This window comes from Sander lucioperca, chromosome 8 (genome assembly GCF_008315115.2).
Source record: "Sander lucioperca isolate FBNREF2018 chromosome 8, SLUC_FBN_1.2, whole genome shotgun sequence".
Classification (NCBI taxonomy): Eukaryota; Metazoa; Chordata; class Actinopteri; order Perciformes; family Percidae; genus Sander; species Sander lucioperca.
The window spans coordinates 19,624,814-19,645,955 of NC_050180.1; the positions used below are offsets into that span (position 1 = coordinate 19,624,814).

General features: G+C 42.7%; 1 protein-coding gene across 1 annotated transcript in view; it reads right to left on the reverse strand.

Annotated features, from left to right (window-relative positions):
• Window positions 1-1,914: 1,914 nt before the first annotated feature.
• Window positions 1,915-21,142, reverse strand: part of igsf3 (immunoglobulin superfamily, member 3) — a 73,273-nt gene continuing 54,045 nt past the window's right edge. Inside the window, exons 7-9 of the mRNA XM_031295941.2 lie at window positions 6,927-7,337; window positions 4,625-5,059; window positions 1,915-4,048 (exon numbers count right to left, since the gene is read on the reverse strand). Coding sequence (XP_031151801.1) covers window positions 3,798-4,048; window positions 4,625-5,059; window positions 6,927-7,337 — 1,097 coding nt within the window. The 3' untranslated portion in view covers window positions 1,915-3,797. The remainder of the gene's footprint in view (window positions 4,049-4,624; window positions 5,060-6,926; window positions 7,338-21,142) is intronic.

The window sequence follows — 21,142 nt, forward strand, 5'->3', positions numbered from 1 at the left end:
TGCAAAATGGCTGCAATGAAAGAGTGACATTTAAAGGGGTCTGAATACTTTCCGTACCCACTGTATACTTTAACTTGCATCAGCATCACATCAAATAGCAACAGGAGGCTAAAGACTGTTTATAATGAAAAAAGAGAGGTAGTCCGCACACTGAATCTTAGCAAACACCCATGTGTGTGAAAAATAGGCGATATATATACAGAGAAACCTCCAACTCCAATGAGATCACAAAAACAAACTAATTTTTCTCATGCACAATCACAATATTGTACATATTTCCTTCATTGTACATTTGTCAAATGTGTATTATACAGTGTGTGTGTGTGTGTGTATATATATATATATATACCTACCTTGCAAAGGCTATAAGCCAGCTTTAACATAGTTGCCACTTGAGTTTCTGTATATAGTGGATCATTGTTTGGCTTTTGTATATAGTGGATCATTGTTTGGCTTTTGGAAATTATTTTATGTATCATGTGTTCTTGTAATTGGAGTTGTCCTTTTCAGTTTTTCTCTGGATGTTTGCCTGACAAAGACTTTGATGGTCGAAATATTGCCTCATTAACATTTGTAATATTCTGTGCGTGTACTACTTGTCTTTTTCCATTGGACAACACTTGTAAACACATGGTTAATGAGTAGACTGGCTAATCGATGGGCCTTTCCTTTGTAGACACTGATCAATCTAGTTGTAGCTGAACTTGCTGCACGTGCATCACATTTCACAACTCCCCTGACTAAACAGCACCAGCCTTACTCCATGTGGAATAGTATGGTCTACTTGAAATGGACCCATTACCTTGAAAAACAGTAAAGAAAGTTGTAATCTCAGTACTGGGTGACTTGTGTTGGTATCAGCTACGTACTTTTGGCTTTCTTTGACATAAATCTGTTTAATGAAGTGCTGCATAAAGCAAAGCATTAAAAAGACAATATGAGAAATAACATCCATTACAATCTCCACAACACCCATTCTTGAAGTAGATTACGTCCATAAATTGTATAAAAAAGTGGATGTAACCTCCAGGTCTGAAAAGTGAAGTCAATGTGGGAATGCCTTAAACCTGGATTATTTCTAATGGCTGGCAGGGGGCGACTGTGGATGAAGAAAAAAGTCTGATTTGATGAAGTCTATGAGAAAATAACCCTACTTTTCACTAGAGATATTACCTCAGTAAATGTTTCCTAACGAGTTCATGGTCTCAATCTCTAGTTTCAAGTCTTCTTCAATACAGCATTATGCTCATTTTGTAAATGATGGTCTTGTTTAGAGTCAATTCGACAATAAAGCAGGGCACCTTGATTGACTTGACTTGTCGCTACCATGCCAACCTCTCAATCAGGACAGAGGCTAAGCAATGCGTATCTATTGCATTGTGTACATTACAATAGCTGTGAAGTTATTTTTGGGTGTTGTCTGTGTTTTTGTGTTAGAACTTTGACCCTCTCACTGTGTTTTCACTTCATGAAAGTTATTTGTAACATTTTGGGCGCATTAAAATTTCTTGGTCAGCGTTTGGTTGTAAGTAGTCAGCTGTTAAGTAAATTAAGTTTAAAGCCTGTTTTTCGCTAGCCAAAATTAGCATCCCATTTAATAGGTTAATGTGAGTTACGCATGTTCCAGTGTTAGCTGATAACTTAGCTCCCTCTCGTCCAAATATGTCACTTCTGGCTCCAGAAAACCAAGATGGCAACAGTCAAAATGCCAAACTCGAGGCTTCAAAACGGTAGTCTACAAACCAAACCAACGGGTGACGTCATGGTGGTGGTGGTGGGGGGGGGGGGGGGGGAACTGCTCTGTCACACAAATACAATGCTCAAAGAGTTCAAAATTTAAAAAAAACATCAAGATTCCTCCTGAAATATTGTCATGCAATATACATGTTGACACGATCGATTGAGACAGCACTGTCAAGTTTTTCAAGAGTTTTCATGTCCAGTCTGGCAGTGAAAGGGTTAGGCCCAGGTTGGGTAAAGGATTTCATACATCTCCTGGTTGTTGCATTCCAGGGAAGGTGACACAGATTTTCAACCCTTCTGCCTTGCATCAGGAGAGCTGAGGATGATGCCTTCAGCTAGAATCCATGATTAGAAGACGTTTTAACAGTTCGGTTTCAGCCGTCTTTGATCAAACATCCTACCTAGGTGTTACATCACATTTCACTAAATAAACTCGACTCAAGCAAAAAGCATTAAGTGAATTAATTTTTGTGACTCATCTGTTCAACTATTGTACATGTAAAGCCACAGTAATTTTCATTATAGGTATAGATATACAGTGTTTTGACACTGACCAAACTTGAAAATCTGGTATGAAATGCTACAGACTGCAATGCGCAGGACAAATCTAGCATTTCTACATCTACCACAATGCCAACACACAGGCTATTGACATAATCTGCTTGGTACAGTTGCCTGGCAACACAAGACCACAGTTCTTAGAGAATTTCAAAGCAAAAAGAAAATCTTACAAAGCTATGCAAAGTAGTAAAAAACAATAAATAGAAAAATATTTAAAATAAACACAAAAGTCAAGCTTTTTGCCCCCGCCCATCAATTTGTTTTCTTATAATGTGCAGATAACATTTTTAAAGTGTTTTACTACACATCTACACATTATTAGTAATCTTCAGTGTGGCTCTTAAAAAAATTAAAATCATTTTTAAATAACTGGACGAAGTGGTCATACTGGGCAACTTAAAGAAATGTGCAATAATTGAATTTTAGTCAATAACCTTGACTGTGTAATTTAAGCAGGACAATTCAGCTGATTTAAGGGGAGTGTAAAAATTGCCCTTTTGCCCTAAAGTCCCATAAACCCACAGCAGGAGGTAAGCAGACATATTTACAATCCGCTTCAAAAACCAATCAGCTTTCCCACTCCCTTTAAAACTTCAAACATTAGCTGCAGAGAACAGCGTGGTAATAAGTAGGTCTTGGCACTCAAACTCACGTCAATGTACTTATATCCTCAGCAGGAGAGAGCTGTTCATTTACTTTCCATCATTTCCAATGTTCCTCCCTCTCTTTCTCTTGTTGTCCGTTTCTGGAGAGGAGGAGGATAGAGGAGAAGAGCGGGGCAGTCTCTCGCTAAGGCCAGAGTGTCTGGCAGTGTTTAAATGGACCTGTTTCTGTCTCCCAAGGCAAGTTCATTGTGGAGGCAGGTGGGCCAACACACATCCTCACTTAGGACACAGACTTGTGTGTCCTTGCCTTTGTCTCTATCCAGGCTGGCAACCAAGTCATCAGCTACGGAGTCAGTGGGCGCAAAGAATCACTATGGCAACCAACATAGTGGGCCAGGCTGTGGCTGCTCTTGGATCAGTGCGGAAACTGTTTTGGCATCCACTCAGTGCTGGAATTGAATATAGAGTTCCTTCTCTTAAATGTTATTCCAGGATGGGCCAATGATCTCATGTGCGCAGTTTTTTTTTCTCTTTTAAAAAATAGACAAATATTCAGAGTAAAACAAAATAATGAGTATCACAGAAAACAAAAATGAGAGAGGCTCATGATGCTCTCATCCTTCAATTCGCACTAGCACAATTAATTGTGCTAACATGGCACACCCATTCTAGTCCACACACACACACACACACACACACACACACACACACACACACAGTTGTTAACGTATAACAGGCAGCCACCAGGGTAGTTTTTAAACTGATCAACTGACTAATTCAACACAGCAGTGAACGACAGTAAGGTCTGAAGGTGGAGTCCAAATCTGCTCCTTGGCATTTTGTTGGCTGGATCCGCAATGTGCGCGGGGCAGAGGGAAGGACCCTCGCTTAGTCGACAGAGCCAGGGTGCAGGCTGAGCGCAGGAGGGTCCAGACAAGTGGGAGAGTAACTGAGGTGAGGTTCTTTAATCCACAGGAGGGGGGCGCCATTCTTGCCTTCTTGACTCTTGCTGTTATTGCGGCTCTTGTAGCGCACTAGCAGCACGGCGATGAGGAGGATACCGAAGATGGGGAAGGGGTAAAAGAAGACGAAGTAGAAAAGGGATTCATTGGAGCACACCACTGACTGGAGGGTGGACACTGTTGACAGAGAATAGACAAATCAAAGTTTTTCACAGATGCATAAGCCTTATTGTAAATTAGAAAAAAAAACTATAGACTGAAACTGTATTCTGCTGACTCCTTTAGCATATATAATGCACTTCTTACAGTTGTGATATTCGTCTAGTAGTTGACACTGGTGAATCAATCAGTTTGACATCTTTAGATCCAAGCATGGCTTTTGACACCATTAATCACTCAGCTTTACTGCTTAACAGCGAGTGGCCATCTCTGGCTCTGCTTTTAACTGAGCTTGTTCCTATCTTTAAAATAAATGCTGCAAGTGGGGAAACAAGATCATCCAAGGATGATATTTAGAGTACCTGAGAGCTCCTTAATTGGCCCATAATATTCTCTAGTTACATATACTGTAACACAGAGGACCTATTAGTATTGGGATATATGACAATATACACTGTGAAACATCTAAAGAAGCAGCAGTTAATTACATCAGAGGCTCCCCAGTTTTAAAATTGCCAGTATAATATTAGTCTGTCACAGTGTTTTCACCTGCATTTAGAGAAGCTTAAAATATTCAGTTAATTAAGGACTTACCTTGTTGCATTACATTGACGATAGTGAAGCCAGAGTTGTTGGTGGCTAGGCGGTACCACGCATTGCGAGGGTTGAGCAGCCACTCCTCTACATGGCAGTAATATCGGCCCGCGTCTGTTGGCCGCGCTCCTTGAATGGTCAGGCTGTACTGGTCAGAGGTCATCCTCTCAAACTGCAGCCGGGAATTTGGCCCCGGCTCCTCTTTGGGGCTGCAGTTTCCATTTCCGAAAACGGCGTCATGGCCGATAGAGAACACACACTCTCTCTCTTCCTCAACTGGCTCATTGTCCTCTTCTTCAGAGCGCTCCACATACCAGGACACAGAGAAGCGGGAGTCTCGGGACGACTGGGAGGGAATGCTACAGCCCAGTCGGATAGAGGCAGACTCTTCCACTGTCACGTTTGACTCCAATTCCTCCACCTGCAGTCGAATCTCTGCGGAGGTCCAAGAAGATAAGAAAGAGAAACAGATGGGGGCGAAAAAGTGGCAATGTATTTAAATGTACTGTATTTCTTGGGTCCAAGCACTAGAGCACCAAATCACGTTTAATTTACATGAAATGTGTTTTTTCAAGAATCTACAGTATTTGAATTAGATGCTGAGATGAGGTGTTGATTCATGGATTAGTTAATAATTGACATACATAATCTACAGTATTTTGATAATCGATTAGTTATTTGAGTTATTTTTTAAGCAAAAATGCCAAACATTTGCTGGTTTAAACTTCTCAAATGTGAGGATTCTTTTGTCCGGTATGATAAACATCTGAACATCTCTGTGTTTTGGACTGTTGTTCAGACAAAACCAGTTATTTAAATATGTCAATTTAGCCTATGGGAAATTGTGATTCAACACCACAAAATGGCAGATAGGGACACCAAACTTTCAAAATGTGCAAACAAAAGACAAAAATAAATAAATCCCATGGTGCTGCCCACAGCTATCACCGGTCTTTCAGCTTTCCAGCAAGGTTAGATCTTACCCCAAGACCAGCGTGTCTGTATGGGTATGCTACAACCCCCTAGGGGTGGTACAATGACCCTGTTTCACTGCAGTTAAAAAAAAAAAAGATGGCAGTGAGGACCTGTCTAGCTTGGACTTCTCTCACTTGGAATTATCTTCTTGTTAAAGCAAAACAAGAAGCAGAAAGGACAGCAGAGAGCAGCAAAAAAAGGCGAGTGCTGGCACACATCTCCCCTCATCTCTCCTCCCGACAGGCAGATTTCTGGATGGCTTCCTAGGTGAATGCATTTTTTAGCACCTTAATGAATATCCATGTTTATACAGCATATTCTATTAATCGTATGTAGATCTTTATGTATAGTTAAAAGTAAAAATCTATATGGTTATGTAAAATATACTTTATCTTCCTCAGTAAGTGTTAAATATTAACAGTCCCCTGGTGAGCTTCAGTAATGTGTTAACTTTTGTGGTGAGACTTAAGCATAAAAGAAATCAGTGCCTTACACAAAGAAAAGCCAAACATAAGGTGCACATATTCCCAGATCTCTGCATTTGTATGGGGGCTGTAGCTCAATTAATTGTTTGAGCAGTGTCAGCTTCATTGTATTCATAAAATACAAGCCTCTTCCTTGCCTACTGTGTGACCAGACGTTTTGATCCTCACATTCTATTTGGACAGATGCCATGCCAGGTATTTCACTCTGCATTATAAACACGACACCTGGCAGATGAACAGTGCTCTCGGAGACGTCTGAGAAAAGTCACCTTCAGCTGGTTTGTGAAATATATTCATACAAAAAAAAGGGTGTGTCAAGGATGGGTTGTTATTATTTATTTTCATTTGGGGGCATGGAGTTTGATTGCAATTTATATGGGCTAAGGGGAAATTCAGTCAAGGACAGAACAAGTGAGATGTGTGTACTTAAGATTACTGTCATGAGGTAAGATGTCAGGGTTAAGGTGGCAGTAGGTAAATCATTTGTTTTAAGCTCTGAAAGTTTTTAAGTACTGGACAAGAGGATTAGATTCTCCGTCTGAGCCAGGCTCTGCCCTCTGGCATATGACAGCTGGCATGACTTCAACCTATTTTTTTGCCACCTGAGCTCGGCCCAGGGTAGGTGTAAGGTCATCACAGTGAGGCGGCCTTGAGCAGAGCATGTGGGAGGTAAGGTGAGGGTAAAGCAATTTGGAGGGGGGGGGGGGGGGATTGGGTAAACAATGTTAAACTGGTCTAAAGCAGGACAGCATGTGGAGCAAAATTGGCAGCTGCTGCTTCCCTGCAGTGGGAATAAATAAACATTTTGTTTAAGACAACAGCAGTTCTGACAGCTTGCTCACCTGGCTGTCTGACCAGAACCTGTGTGAACCCCGAGGACTCCCTGGAGAGACGATACCAGGCTCCATCTGGGTCACTCAGCCACTCTTCAACCAGGCAGTAGTATGTCCCAGAATCGCTGTTCTCTGCCCTGTTCAGCGTCAGCACATAGAGACGGGGGGACAGCCTCTCAGCCTGCACTCGGCGTCGAAGTCTCTCTTCGTCTGCGTAGGCGCCGTACTCAAAGGCCCCCGAGCGTTCAATTCTCAGAAGGAGCTCATCGGCTTCTGACCCGGTCGCACGCCTCACGTACCACAACACGGCGTGCTGGGAGTCCTGGCTGGTCTGGGAGCTGATGGAGCAATTGATCCTGACGCGACTGTCCTCTAGGTACACCTGAGACTGGTTGGTCTTTTGCACTCGCAGCTTGCTCTCTGCAAAGAATTAGGAGAGAGAGGGTGGTTCAGTAGGGAAGGAAAAAGAGCAGACAGTCATTACTTTGGGTGCAGGTGTGAGCGCTGGTGACAGGTACACAATGCAATTTTTGTTTTGTGACAGACGACCTGTAGCTGGCTGGGTTTATTTCTGGTGGCAGCAGGGCAGGAAAAGATAGTGGTGTGTGGGTGGGTGAAGGAAGTGACAAAGAGAAATAAATAAATACGAGGGAAAGGGAAAGGAGGAAGAAATGTCAGGCTAATCAAAGCTGAGGGGATGGTAAGTCTGCTGGTATCAAAGTAGAAATGTAAGCTAAGATGCAGAACAGCAGAAGAGACAAGGGTGAATGAGAGGGAGGTGGATTGTAAAGTTGGGCTGTGGATATTATTAGGTAAGATACAAGACAAAAGCGAGGCAGGGGGTCTGAAAGTCTGCCAAAAGAGGAGGAAAGAGAAGGAACACATTTTTATAAAGTCAAGCAAGGATGGAACGAGAGCAGATAGGAGAGGGAGGAGAGGATAGAGAGGTGTGACTGAGATGCCAGGAAGAAGCTGAAAGCTGCCCTGAGTGCTGTGACAGGATTGGTTACAGTGACATCGGTTGTGAGATAGGATTAGCTGCAGGTACATCAGGTCTGACCACGGCCAGGACCCCACTGTCAAAAGCTTGGGGGGAGGATTAGTTCAGCACAGAGCATGTAGAAAACACACATAGCCCTAACATTATATGTATAAAACACTGGATCACAAAGCAAAAATAATCACACCATACAATTTTCAAGCATGAGATGTATATCTCCATCATGCCATAGTGAGGATATGTCTCAAACAATCATAATCTCAGGGGTATTTAACTGCACTCAAAGAATACCACGCAGCTTCAATGTCGAACAATTCCACAGGTGTGGTGCACCTCTTTCAGTAAATTGAACAATCTTAACCTAAACAATAATTTGATTGGTAGCACTTCCTAGCGTTGGCAGTGCACACTGACAGTGAGCCAAGAGTTGTTTGTTGGCTGAGCCCAATTTGGGGAAACAAATTCCCTTAATTGATATCAGTAGCAGACATGCAACTGCAGAATGTCATTTTGCCACCCCTTTCCACCAAAATGAGAGAGGATTACCTATTTTCAGATCAGAGCACAGATGTCTGCCAGAATTGTCCAAATAGCATCAGCTGGTTTGTGAATGTACACGACAACCAATAAATACATAAAACACTTTTTCTATGCAAGTTTATACAAGAAGCCCATCAAAAGCAGCTTTTAATACAATTAATTGTATGTAAGTTGGTATAAACAAACTTACTTCAAGACAAGTACCAAAAGCTTTCACCAAATGCTTACTCAGATTCATACTCACGTATTCTTTACTCAGACTGGAGATGTGAATGCATTTTATTTAGGCAAGCATCTTGTACTGCGTGTTGTCAAATGAAAAAAGGGTTTTGTAGAAAAATATCAGAAAAAGTATTGTTTTGTGATTGATACCAAAACTCAGTTTTGGTGCAACAAATTTCAAACGGTATCCAGCCTTGCTCAGGAATATGCATTTGTAAGAATGTTTTTTGATTGATTTACTGACACAAATCTGAACCAATCTCCTCCTGCATTCTTAAACAACCCCCTGCATCTCCAATTTCATGTCCCCTCTTAGCTCACACTAAGCTTTGCTATAACTGACTGACTGACTGATTGACTGCCTAGGGTCACAGCCATCTGCCCTAAAAACTTCACCATTACCAACAGATTGCTGTGCATGCTCAAATGATAGCTGTTTGTGATTCTGAATCTGCATATGTGCACTACATATACAGTATGTACACATTTGGTTGCATTAAAAAAGATGCATGGCTGCAAGGCATCGCCAGACCACCCTGTTGTGCAATGGCATTTCAAGCTAGCATCTGAAATGATGACATTATCATTGCCTCGGTACTCCCTAGAGACTTGGTACAGTAGGAAGCCTGACAATCTCCCCATCCGGAATTATTGCCAAGGCCTGCGGAATCCTGGCAATCTTTTTTTTTTTTTGCAGGAGAATTACCTCCGAACCTCCTGAAGTGAAACCATGCAGGATTGAATTGGCACAGGACGAAGCAATTCTCTGCCGTTCCCATTTGAAGTTTGAAGCGGAAGCCAGGAGAAAAACTGGGGGCTGAAAGCATGTTGCCGTACATCTGTGTTTACAGAGATGCCTTTTCAAAGCTAAAATAGGCTAATTATTCAAGCCCTATTAGGTAGCATCATGAGCTATTACAAGTTATCATAACTTGATAAGCATAAGAAAAATAAAAGGAAACAAAAAACTTTGTATGCCTCAAAAACACCTTAAAGTCTCCACCCCCTCCTAATTTCTCCCGCTGCGAAATGCCTCAGTAACAGAACAGCGACTTCACACAGACCATTGGTCACATCCTCTGACACGTGTCCATTCACTCTGACAGTGAGGTTTCTTCTTTCAGCTACAGCCATCCTCCACAGTTACATTGATGCATCTCATGACAGAAGTAGCAGAAAATAGGCTAAAACTTCTATATGATGTACTGTATGTCATTTTGTATATTGAGCAATGATGAGGGCAGATTTACTATGTTGTGGGAAGAGACCCAGCGTAGGAAGCCAGTTCAATCAAACAGCGTTTACAGGGCCGTTCATCATGTATGTGCATTCCCTCCACAGCAAGAGAAGTACTGTGTTCTTGTGTGTGAGCAAGGCTGTCAATACCTATTTTAAGTGTGATCACATGTTCTTTGCTACCGTTTCTTTAATGAGACTCAAGGGTGCATCCACAAGACAAGTCCGTAATTGGAAACACTTCTCAATGCTTTGCAATAGTTCATGTGCCAGTCAAACCTGGCCTCGGTGAATATGAAAAATAATACACCAATTTGATATGCCTTAGCTCCTAATTTAACTCCTCTTTTTGGTTTTGATCGGTTAATTTTCTCCACAGGTAAAAAGGGTCGAAACAGTGTCCTTGTATACTGAAGTAGAAGACAAAAACTCTCATAATAATTTTAAAGTTTTTTTTATGATCAATTTTTTTATTATTTTTATATTTTTGAACACACAACATACAGAACAAACAAATACAATCAAACAGGAACCAAAACCCTCAGCCACCCTCTGCGGTCTCGAGGAAAACAAAACAAACCAAAATACAAGAAAACTAAAACACCTTGCCTAGTCGCTCTCTCCTAATTCTTGTGGTGTTGAGGTCACCAGGACTGATACTTGTGCTGCTGCGTTTCTCCATAGGTCTATAGTCGATGACTTGGCTTTGTTAATCCTTGCTGTAGAGAGCTCAAGCATAACTGTGTCTAGGAAGTATGCCAACCACTGTTTTAAACAAAGAGAGTGTGTGTGGGGGGGGGGGGCTATCATTGTTGAGCTATCATTTTTCTGGTTGCGGTTGAGCCGGCTAGCCAAATTTTCTTCTGTCTCCCAAGCAGGTGTAATTTAGAGTTGTCAACAAACCAATCGGGTCAGTAGGAATTCAACATCATATCACATCAGATATCATTGATGTTGTTTTATTCCAAAACTCATGCACCGGTTCACACTCCCAGACCATGTGCAGGAAAGTTCCAGTTTGTTCAGGTTGACAGAACGTGCAATAGGGAGTCGGAATGACTTTAGAGACGTATCTCTTCTGAGGAGTCCAATATGTCCTATGGCATATGTTGATCTGCTGGTGATTTGGGTTCTTGGAACAGTGGGAAATGTTGTCCAAAACAGAGTTGTCCCTCATCTGGCGATAGAAACCCTGATTTTCCCGTTCTGTTAGCTCAGAGCTCCACAGCCTAAGTCCACAGGTACAAATTAGTTTTGCACCAAATGTATCGTCAAGAGTGTTGTGAAAGTCGAGGTGCGCAGATTGGCCACTTTGTGATGCGAGAGAGCACATATGTGAAGTTGCAGTGACAGATTCGAGAGGTTGTAATCACTGAGTTGTGGTTGTGATGGAAAATGAACCATTCATGAACATGAACCACACAATGTCATTGTGTTCATGTAAATATCAATCTACACATTTGTGAATATTTCTTCTGTAACTTCACATTCAGAATACAGGTGTGTGAACATTTTCTACAAGTGCAAATTTCAATTTACAAGTTCAGATTTTTTTTACAAGCTCTCATGTTTTTTTTCTTTGTATGACTTCAAATTCAGATCACGTGTGTGAATATTTTTTACAAGTGCAAATTTTATTTTTACAAGTGCAAATTAAATTTTTACAAGTGCAAATTTTAACATACAAGTTCAGATTTTTTGTTCTGCAAGTTCTCACATTGTATTCTACAAGCTCTCCCTTTTTGCACCATATTTACCTTCATACTTATGGGCCTATAGTTTGAGCACTCCGTAGGATCTTTGCCCTTTTTGTATATGACCGAGATTAGTGCAGTGTTGGTTTGTTGATGAAAGGTGCCCCTCTCTATGGTCGAGGTTAAAGTTTGTAAAATGATAGGTCCTAGTATGTCAAAGTACTGTAGTAAAAGTTCTGATGGAATTCCATCCATCCCCGGTGTTTTCCCTTTCTTAGCTGCTTTTAACGCTGATTTAAGTTCCTCTAACGTTATAGGTTGACCCAGTTCTTCTGATTCCTCTGGGTCAAGAAGAGGCAGGTTTAGCTCTTTCAGGAACTTTTGGCACTGTGTCAGATCCGGATTGCAGGAGGATTCATACAACTTTGAATAAAAGGATTAGAAAGTGGCGGTGATATCTTTAGGATTCGTTGAGATACCTCAGTCCGTACGGATGCTGTTAATAGCAGCCCTGGACTCGTTTTGTTTCAATTTCAGAGCCAGCAATTTGCTTGGTTTGCAACCATTAAAATAGTAATTTTGCCTCACTCTGTGCATTATGAATTCAGCTCTCCTTCTTAGCAAATCATTTAGCTCTGCTTGATTCGTGACTAAAAGAGTATGTGTAGATTTAGAAAAACGCATCTTTAGAGACTGCGCTAACGATTTACAACGTTCTTCCAACTCCGCAATTCTTGCCTCTCTCTTTTTCTTCAAATTGACCGCAAAGGAAGATTTAAAATCTCTAATAAATTCTTTAGTGGCTTGCCAAATGTAGGCCCGGGTCCGAAACTGAGTCAGTATTGATTGATATAAACTCAGCCAGCTTGGTTCTTGGTATCAAAATCTGTGTTTTGGAGAAGGGAATTATTAAATTGCCACCTTCTAGCTCTTTCTCCTAACATATCACAATGGAATGTGGTTATCAGTGCATTGTGGTCAGACAGGATTGCTGGTTCAATTGCTACTACTACTGCTACTTTTGTCTATGGGGAGTGCGCATTTCCGTGACAGCAACACAATGGAGCCCTTGGTTTTGGTGTCGTCACTAGATGAAGCAACAACTTTAAAATATTGATTTTGTAGACGATTTACATCTCTTTTACGTAAATGTGACTCTTGAATAAGCGCTACGTTTATGTTCTTCCTTCTTAAATAGTCCAGGAATTTAGCTTGTTTGATCGGTCCATTTAGCCTCCTGATGTTAACTGAAAGAATTGAAAGTTCAGCCATCTTCAAAATTTACATGTATGCACGTCTCGAGAATCCTACCGGAATTGGTAGGATGAGCTGAACATAAAAAATAAAATAAAGCTCCTAGCCCTCCGAGACCACAGTCCCCCTTCCCTCTCTGTAAGATACGTGGCCGCATCAAACGCAGCTCGCACAAAAACTGCAGCTCAAAACTGCCCCTCCTGTCTAAAGTCACAGGTTAACTGACACAGGTCTAGTGCTTTCCTATGTTAAACATGAACAATGTTAAAAAAAACTCTTAAAACTAAGTCCCATCCATCTATGAAGTTCTGAAATAAACGGTGTGAAAAACAAACTAACCATGTAGGAGTATTAAACATGGATTATAAGATGCAGTCTAATCAAATGCTCCTTATAACTCGGCTCCCAAGCTCATATATTATGTTTCAACCAGCTATTAAGATCTGAAATTGGCTGTGTGGGAAACAAACCATGTAAGAGTAGTAAATATAGATTATAAAATAAGTGTTTATCATGTTCTTTCAGTCCAGTCAAATATTTCTTCACAGCCTGGCTCCCCAACTCACATACCATGTTCCAACCAGCTATTAGTTTCTGCAGTAGGCTATGTAAAGTGAGCAGCCCGTGTCCATCATGTTTTCAGCCTAATTAAACATTCCTTTAAAGCTAGGTTGCCAAACGTACATGCAGTGTCCTCGAGTTAAACTTGCACAGTGTTCCAGATACGCTAATCCACAGTCGACGGGTCCGCCCGCCCAGGTTCCCGCATCGGACAAGAGGTCCCCACGCTGCCCTCTGGGTCCGATGACAGCGCCCGATCCGGTCGCGAAGCGGCTCGCGCGGGTGTCACACTCCCCTCCTCCATATCCCGACAGAGCCTGTCCGCCTCCTCGGGTGCAGTGAATGTGAGCGCTCTCCCTCTGTGGGTTACTCTCAGAGTTGCCGGATAAATAAGAAAGTTTGGGATGCCTTTAGCATGAAGCTTCCGCTGCACATTCCTGGTGTCGTTGGACGGTGAGAGCGCTGTAGTCAGGCTTAAAGCTCAGCGTTGCGTTGGAATCACGAATCAGGCCATCCCGCTGTATTTGTCTCGCCCCCTGGATAATTGCTTGACGGTCCTGGTATCTCAGACATCTGAGAATCAGCGTGCACGTTGTTGTACCCTTGCCGTAGATTCTGTGCGCTCTGTCAATTTCAATGGTAGCCCTGTTCCGTAAAGAGGGGATCCATTTTGGCAACTGGTTTTGCAGAAATCCAACTGGGTCATCTTTTTCGCTGCCGTCTTTCAGTCCAATGATGCGCATATTGTTTCTTCTCGATCTGTCTTCCAGTTTGGCTAACTTCAACTCAAATTTCTTCTGGTCATCAATGCAGGTTTGATTGTATCCATGAACAATGTTGCATGGCTAAGATACGTTCAAGGATCTCACTGATTTTTATTTTCTAGTAATAAAGGGCAGACTCAATTAAACAGGGCCAGAGCCTTTTGTTTACATCACCAGGCATGATTAAATAAAATGTAATTAAAAGTCTGATTCCTGCTTTGCAAAATGCGTGAAAAATATTATATTGGGTGGAATGGAGATGCAATCCAGACAGCTGTATCCAGACACAGTGCCTCCTAGCCCCTTAACTATCTCAGCTCCACTGGAGGTACTTGTGTTTCAGCAGTTTTCTGGGCATGTAGTGTCATTACAGTACACACAAACACACACAGTACAGTACAGTCACTAATTGGCTCATTGAACCCTTGTCTTACCCCCTTCCCATGTGTGCCAAATTTGTCTTGTTTAAAAGCTACAGGAACCGCAGAGTTGAGACAAAGCTGTCTTTATTCCTTTTATTTACCATTGGAGGTAAATACACAAAGGCTACAAACAGCAGCCTAGTTTTGATAAGGAAGACAGGTAACAAAGGGCACCCTGAACGCTGCACAACAACTGTTGTTTATGAAGCAAAGCAGATGAAAACAAGTTAGAGTCCAGGGGAAGGAGGAGAGTACAGTTAAGGATGGTACTGTGGCATGTCAGCACACACTAACCACAGCTCTCACACACACACACACACACACACACACACACACACACACACACACACACACACACACACACACACACACACACACACACACACAATATTTTTAGGATGACTTCAAAGGAGCTATGAAACTGCTTGGCCGAGTCTTCATAGTGGAGAATACAGCCCAAGATTGTAAATCAAAGAATGTTACCCTTTATTTTTTGTATATAGAGGATATTCAATTAATTTCCATTTCTGGTTCATGCTGCTGCTCCAGGTGAAGTATTTTAATATAGGACTAAATGTTAGGGTTGAAATTTCTACTTCACCCCTCTCATTTCCCCTTCATTACAGTCTTTGTTTTGACCAGTCTTCCCTTCTGCCTTACCATGATCTATGTCTCTACTGATCACATTCTGTCTAATCGTCTGACACTAACATTAATATTCAGCAGCCTCACCTGTGGTTAATGAATATTAATGAGGCCTAAATGAAGTGTGAAGACTGGAGGTGCTGGTGGGGTCTCTGCCTAACATTTTGGCTCTTTTTAAATATAGTCTAATATGTACCTAATGACCACTGAGCTGACACCCTATCCACTGGGCCAATGCTTCCACTTAGTTAAAGTAGGCCAGAGTGGGCAAGAGGCAGGGAGAAAGAGACAAAGAGATGAGAGAGATGAATAAAAGTAGACCCAGAGAAAGGGATGATATTTTTTTTAAAGAAGACAGGATGGGAGAAAAGTAGGAGAGTTAAGGGATAAATCGGCAAACTGAACGGATATTCACAAGGCCCTACCAACAGAGAGCTGGGGAGTGAGAGAGTGTGCAGAGGGAGGGAAAGAGCCTGGAAAAGATGAGAAGGAAAGACAGAAAGTGAAAACATGCTCCTGGGGGGATTTTGGAAAGCAGCAGGCTGTCTCTCCAGCTCCACTCCAGGACTTATAGTCTTAATGGCTGCCTGCTCCGCCTTTAGCGTTAGCGTTAGCACAGCCATGGGCTAATCCACGGCCAGAACCCAAAGCATGTCAGGACTGAGGACTTTAGACACGCCCTGATCCCTTGCAGAACAGCTTACTTTGGCTTGCTGCTCCTTGCCAACCTCTGCAACTACACACACAAAATGCTGCACATCCGGTCTGGACCTCTGTCACAGGGGGAATAGATCAGAGCAGGCTGCTAGTCAGAGGCAATGAGAGATGGGGTTCCACTGACTGAAAAGTGGCTCCTATGCTGAACTGGGAGCCTAATTTTTATGCTAATGACTGCGATGTATCTATGATCCCATTGTGTCAGAGGGATATTACCACTCCTCATTCCTCCCCTTTTCAACTCCCACTACAGTATCATTAAGACTGGGCTAATTATGGGGATCTGTGCACGTAACAGCAGCCTTGAACACACCACGACAGAGCCACACATACACAAAACCTCCACCCACCATATAATTCCTATTCTCTACCAGCAGCGCGAACACACTGATGCACTGACTGCACTTTCCCTCTTCCTGCCTGCCATTCTGAGAGAGTGATTGCTAGACGCTGGCTGGCCCAACGGGAAAACGGATGCACAAGAGAGGGGTGAGACAGGGGGTCAGGGCAGGGGAACTCTTGGAGATTAATGGCCCAAAAGAAGCTGGCACGGAGGGGAGAGCAGAAAGACATATCAGATCGAGCCGCGTGCCTGTATGCATGCCGGTGTGTGTGTGTTTGAAAGGGGGACTGCCAATAAGCATAAAACATATTATGCCCATTAAACCACAGAGAACAGTGGTCCTTCACTTAGTGCAGGCAAGAGGCTGGTGTGTGTGTGTGTGTGTGTGTGTGTGTGTGTGTTTGTGTTTGTGTCTTCAAGAGACGGCACTGCTGAGCCTCTCCTGCTTTGCTCCAACTATTAGCCACTGATTTACATTGGGAGGAGCAGCAGCAGTGTAGCTAGCTCTGACTTACGACTTCAATTACACCAGCAGCAGGACACAAAAGTGTGCACACACACACACACACACACACACACACACACACACACAAAGAGATGGAGAGACACAACACATCTCACACATCTCATTGCGTCTTTAGATTGGGCTGAACAAGAAAATGAGGCCCGTGTTATGCACAAGAGAGAGTGTAAGGGTTTGCCCTTGTGAGGAAGAAGACACAGGAAAGGAGCCTGACCTTGAATGTCTGAAACAGGCGTGATTAATCAAAAATCTTATGAAATTATTTTCTGTTTCAGTGCACCCCTCAAAGGCTCTTCATTAATCACCCATTACGATCCTGTGTGTTCATGTGTGTGTGTGCAACAGACGAGCAAGTGCACTCTGATTATTTGTATGTTGTATACTGTAAGTAGTAGAAGCAGGTTGTGTATTGCAGACATACAGGCAGCCCATTTACGGAGTGCTGCCTCAGGTGAGCTTGTGGGCAAACTCAAACTATATCCTCTGCAGCCGACAACAGGGCACAGAAAACATTTACAACCCTGACACGAACGATAACACTGTGATAAAGTCGCTATTGTGTGCAAACAAGCACAGCTGGCATATCCTATTATTTATGAAATACTGACAATGGTGAAGAAGCTATTTGAAGAAAACTGTAAACATAATGGAGAGAATTATGAGGAGGAGAGAGGCAGGGCATTATAAAATATTGAAAAAGCACAAGAGTGAGAAAGAAGCTGGGGGCGGGCGGGGAGGGAAACATGCAGCTAAGTGAGAGTGAAGGGGGGAAAAGACATTAAAAGAGACTTATGGGGAGAGTGAGAACAAAATGTAGAAAGACAGAGATGGAGCAGGAGCGAGAAAGGGAGACATGAGGGTGACAGGACTTATTGAAGATAGACAGCTTCTATCCATGCCCCGATAAGCAGGAATCTCCAATCACCGTAGTGACGCCAATGCTATCAATAACGGCTAGGTGGTACTTCACCAGCATGAAAGGAGAGCACATGTGGCATCTGCTTGTGCCAGCCCATATTAAATGGTAAGATACCCTCAACAACTATCAGAGAGAGAGAGAGGGGGGGGGCAACACAGAGAGAGCATATAAGGCAGACCCAGATAAAGAAGGAGAAAGTAGGAGGCATATATCCTCTAACTCAAAGTGCACCCACAAGAGAGTAAAACAAGAGGAGGATAATAATAAAGCAAAAAGGCATTCATTCCTGCGTCGTGATGTTTGATCATGTGAGTGAAAGGTAGCCAGGCAAGCGTAGGTGTGTGAGGAGAGATGAGGAGAAACTCTAAGTGGGGCACCACCCCCCTCCTCTCCATTCTAGCTAAGCCAATAACCAGACAGACAGTCTTAATATCCCACTCCTCATGCCAGACACACACACAAATGTGCACATGCACACACTCAAATGATGAGAAAAATGTCTTCCAACTCCCAAAACCATCATTAATCTTAACTCCAGTTCTATTAGGGAAGATTCAGCATAATTGGTTTTGCGTGTTTTCTGTGTATGTGTGTGTGTGTGTGTGTGTGTGTGTGTGTGTGTGTGTGTGAAATGAAGAGTGTGTTTTTGTGTGTGTGTGTGTGTGTGTAGTTTGAGTTATGAGTAGATGATATTAGATTGTGTTGTAGAGACTGAGGCTTCCCTGGTGATCTGCCAAGCTGAACATGTGTTTGCCATTATTGCATTTCAGACAGAGACAAAAAGAAAACTCAATCAGGTTCAATCTAATATTACAGTATGTGGAACTGTATACCACATGTTTATGTTTTTTTTGTGTGTGTTTGTGGAGATCCTCCGCTGTGAGGGTTAATATTGAATCATGTTCTACCATAAAATAATTACACTTTTGCTCAGGGAGGTAACCCCCTTCCCCCACAGTGTGTATGTACTGCATGTTTGTGTGTACATGAGCATGATGGTGTTTGTGATCCAGTGTGTGAAGTGGTTCTCTGCATGAAGTCTGTGGTGGATAATTCCAACACAAGGCTGCCCTCACAATGCAGATACAAATATTGTAAGTGTGTATGTGCATGTGCAGATATGGTGGGAAACCTCTCTAATATGACCCATAGGACTTGGACAGAGGCAGTGCGCTGCTAATGCAATCTGGAACAGGAAGTAGGCCTGGCTGGGTCTGCAGGCACCTCACTAGTTTGACGGAATGTCATGCTGACCGGCTGACTGCTTCTGTGTGGGTTTGGTCCTGCTTTCATCTTCATCCAGCATCCAACAACTTCGCTTCTGCTAATCCAAGATGCATGGATGTTGGATCAAGGGCACTTTTTCAGATGCTAGTTTTCACTCTCCGCTTTTGATGTTCTCCAATAATTTAATGAGGAGCGTCATTTCGCATTAGGCACATGCACTCATCATCCTTGTGAATACAAGATGGTGGTGAAATGGACCATCAGAAACCTGAGAGAAACCATTCTACTGTTGTGTCAGGCAGTATCAGGGGAGAGGGAGGCTTCAGTATATATGCAGAGTAAGCATATGGAAGCTCTCAGAGGAACATCACAAGAAACACAGTTGCAGAGGCATTCATGCAAGAACTTCGACATGCAACACAAGCATGTATGTGCACACATGATGCTGGTGAGGCAGCTCATACATATTGAGCAGGTACCTCTGGAAGAATGATTTAAAGTCTCAATTATGAATCTGGTCAAATTCTGTGTTTGCTCACACCTCATTACACACACTCCCCTTTATCCCACTTCTTTGAGGGAGGGACTGAAAATGCCAGCCGCTCATTTAGCCAGGAGTGGTTAACATTTTGGAAAACAGAGAGGGAAAAGCAGATGGGGAGGAGAGGTGTGAGGCAAAGAGAGACGTCCTACATGCTGACAAATGAATCATCGGTCTAAATGAAGGTCTGACTGATTTTTTTTTTTAAAAACACAGGAGGTGGAGGAGATGAATGCAGCATGACCAGGCCTGAGCCGCGTCTCTGCAACCAATAAGATAAAGGAATTACTTACTTGTCCTCCCCTGTGAGATAGTGCCCTTACACACAGAATGATCGTTATGGTTACTGATTGACTTTCGGTCAGCAACTGATCACATCGTCACGGTTACTGATGGCATTACCAAGGTAACTGATCACTTTGTCATGGAGACACTGCTAGAAAAAAAAGCAGAAGGAGAACCCTGTATTTTTTCCCCCTGCAAAATGTGAGTGTGTGTGTCCTTTTTCAGGTTAAGGATAAACAATGTAAACTGCACATTGGTGGGCAGGGAAGGTAAATGAGCATTCAGGATGATAAGTCGATCTCCAAACAAGTCCTGAAGGGCCCGGGGACACTGTGTGTGTTCTGCATGAATGGTTAAGGTCAGAGCAGTCAGTAAAAGCACCTTCTCTGAACTGCGGTGCTTCTGTAGGAGTGCATGTTTACATCAGTTTGAATTTGTGTGCGTATCTAGATCAATAGCCACAGGGAATGAAATACTATATCTACTGTACATGTGACTACATTCCACTGCCTCAATTTAAAAGTGTTATCGATCACCACAGTCTGCCTCTAAATCTCAATAAAGTATCTTACTTATCCACACCTAAACATGGAATGGGCCTGCAGGCTGGCAAATACACAAGCTTGCACATATATATTCACACATTGCTCATGGTCAAAAACATAATGTTCCAGAAAAACATTTGGCATTTCAGAAGTTGAAAACATTTTTCTCATCCCGCCCACATATCTTACTCATATTCCTCCCGCCAAATCTAACAAATCTGGACCCCACTGGTACTTCAGGTACCATATTCCTTTACTGGACGGCTTTGAAAGCCAGACCACAATGTTTTCTAAGCAGGGTGAGTATTTGCCTCAGGCACATTCACCTGAATAAATGAAGTATCATACTGTTGAGGCACAGCAGACTGGGCTAAATTGGACCAGTGTGTGTGTGTGTTTGTTGTTTGTGTTGAGCCACTATTTGGGCTGTGTCTGAATGGGTTTTGCTCTATGTATGTGTGGAGCACAGAGGGCCAATGAGGGAGATGTAGACAGTTTAATGCCTCCGCTGAGGAAAAAGGTTCAAGGACAGATCGCTCACTCTCTTTATCACAATTTCTCACTCTCTTTGTCTCGGTCCTTTGCTTGCCTCTCTTCTACATTTTTCACACAGTTTTCTCTCTCTTACTGTGGGTTATTTAGCAATAAGTTCACTGTGCTCTATTAGAAGACCCCACCCTGCCCTGCACACTGCCCACACACACACACACACACACACACACACACACACACACACACACACACACACACCAATTAGTGGCTAAACCAGAGACTACGGGCAATTAGA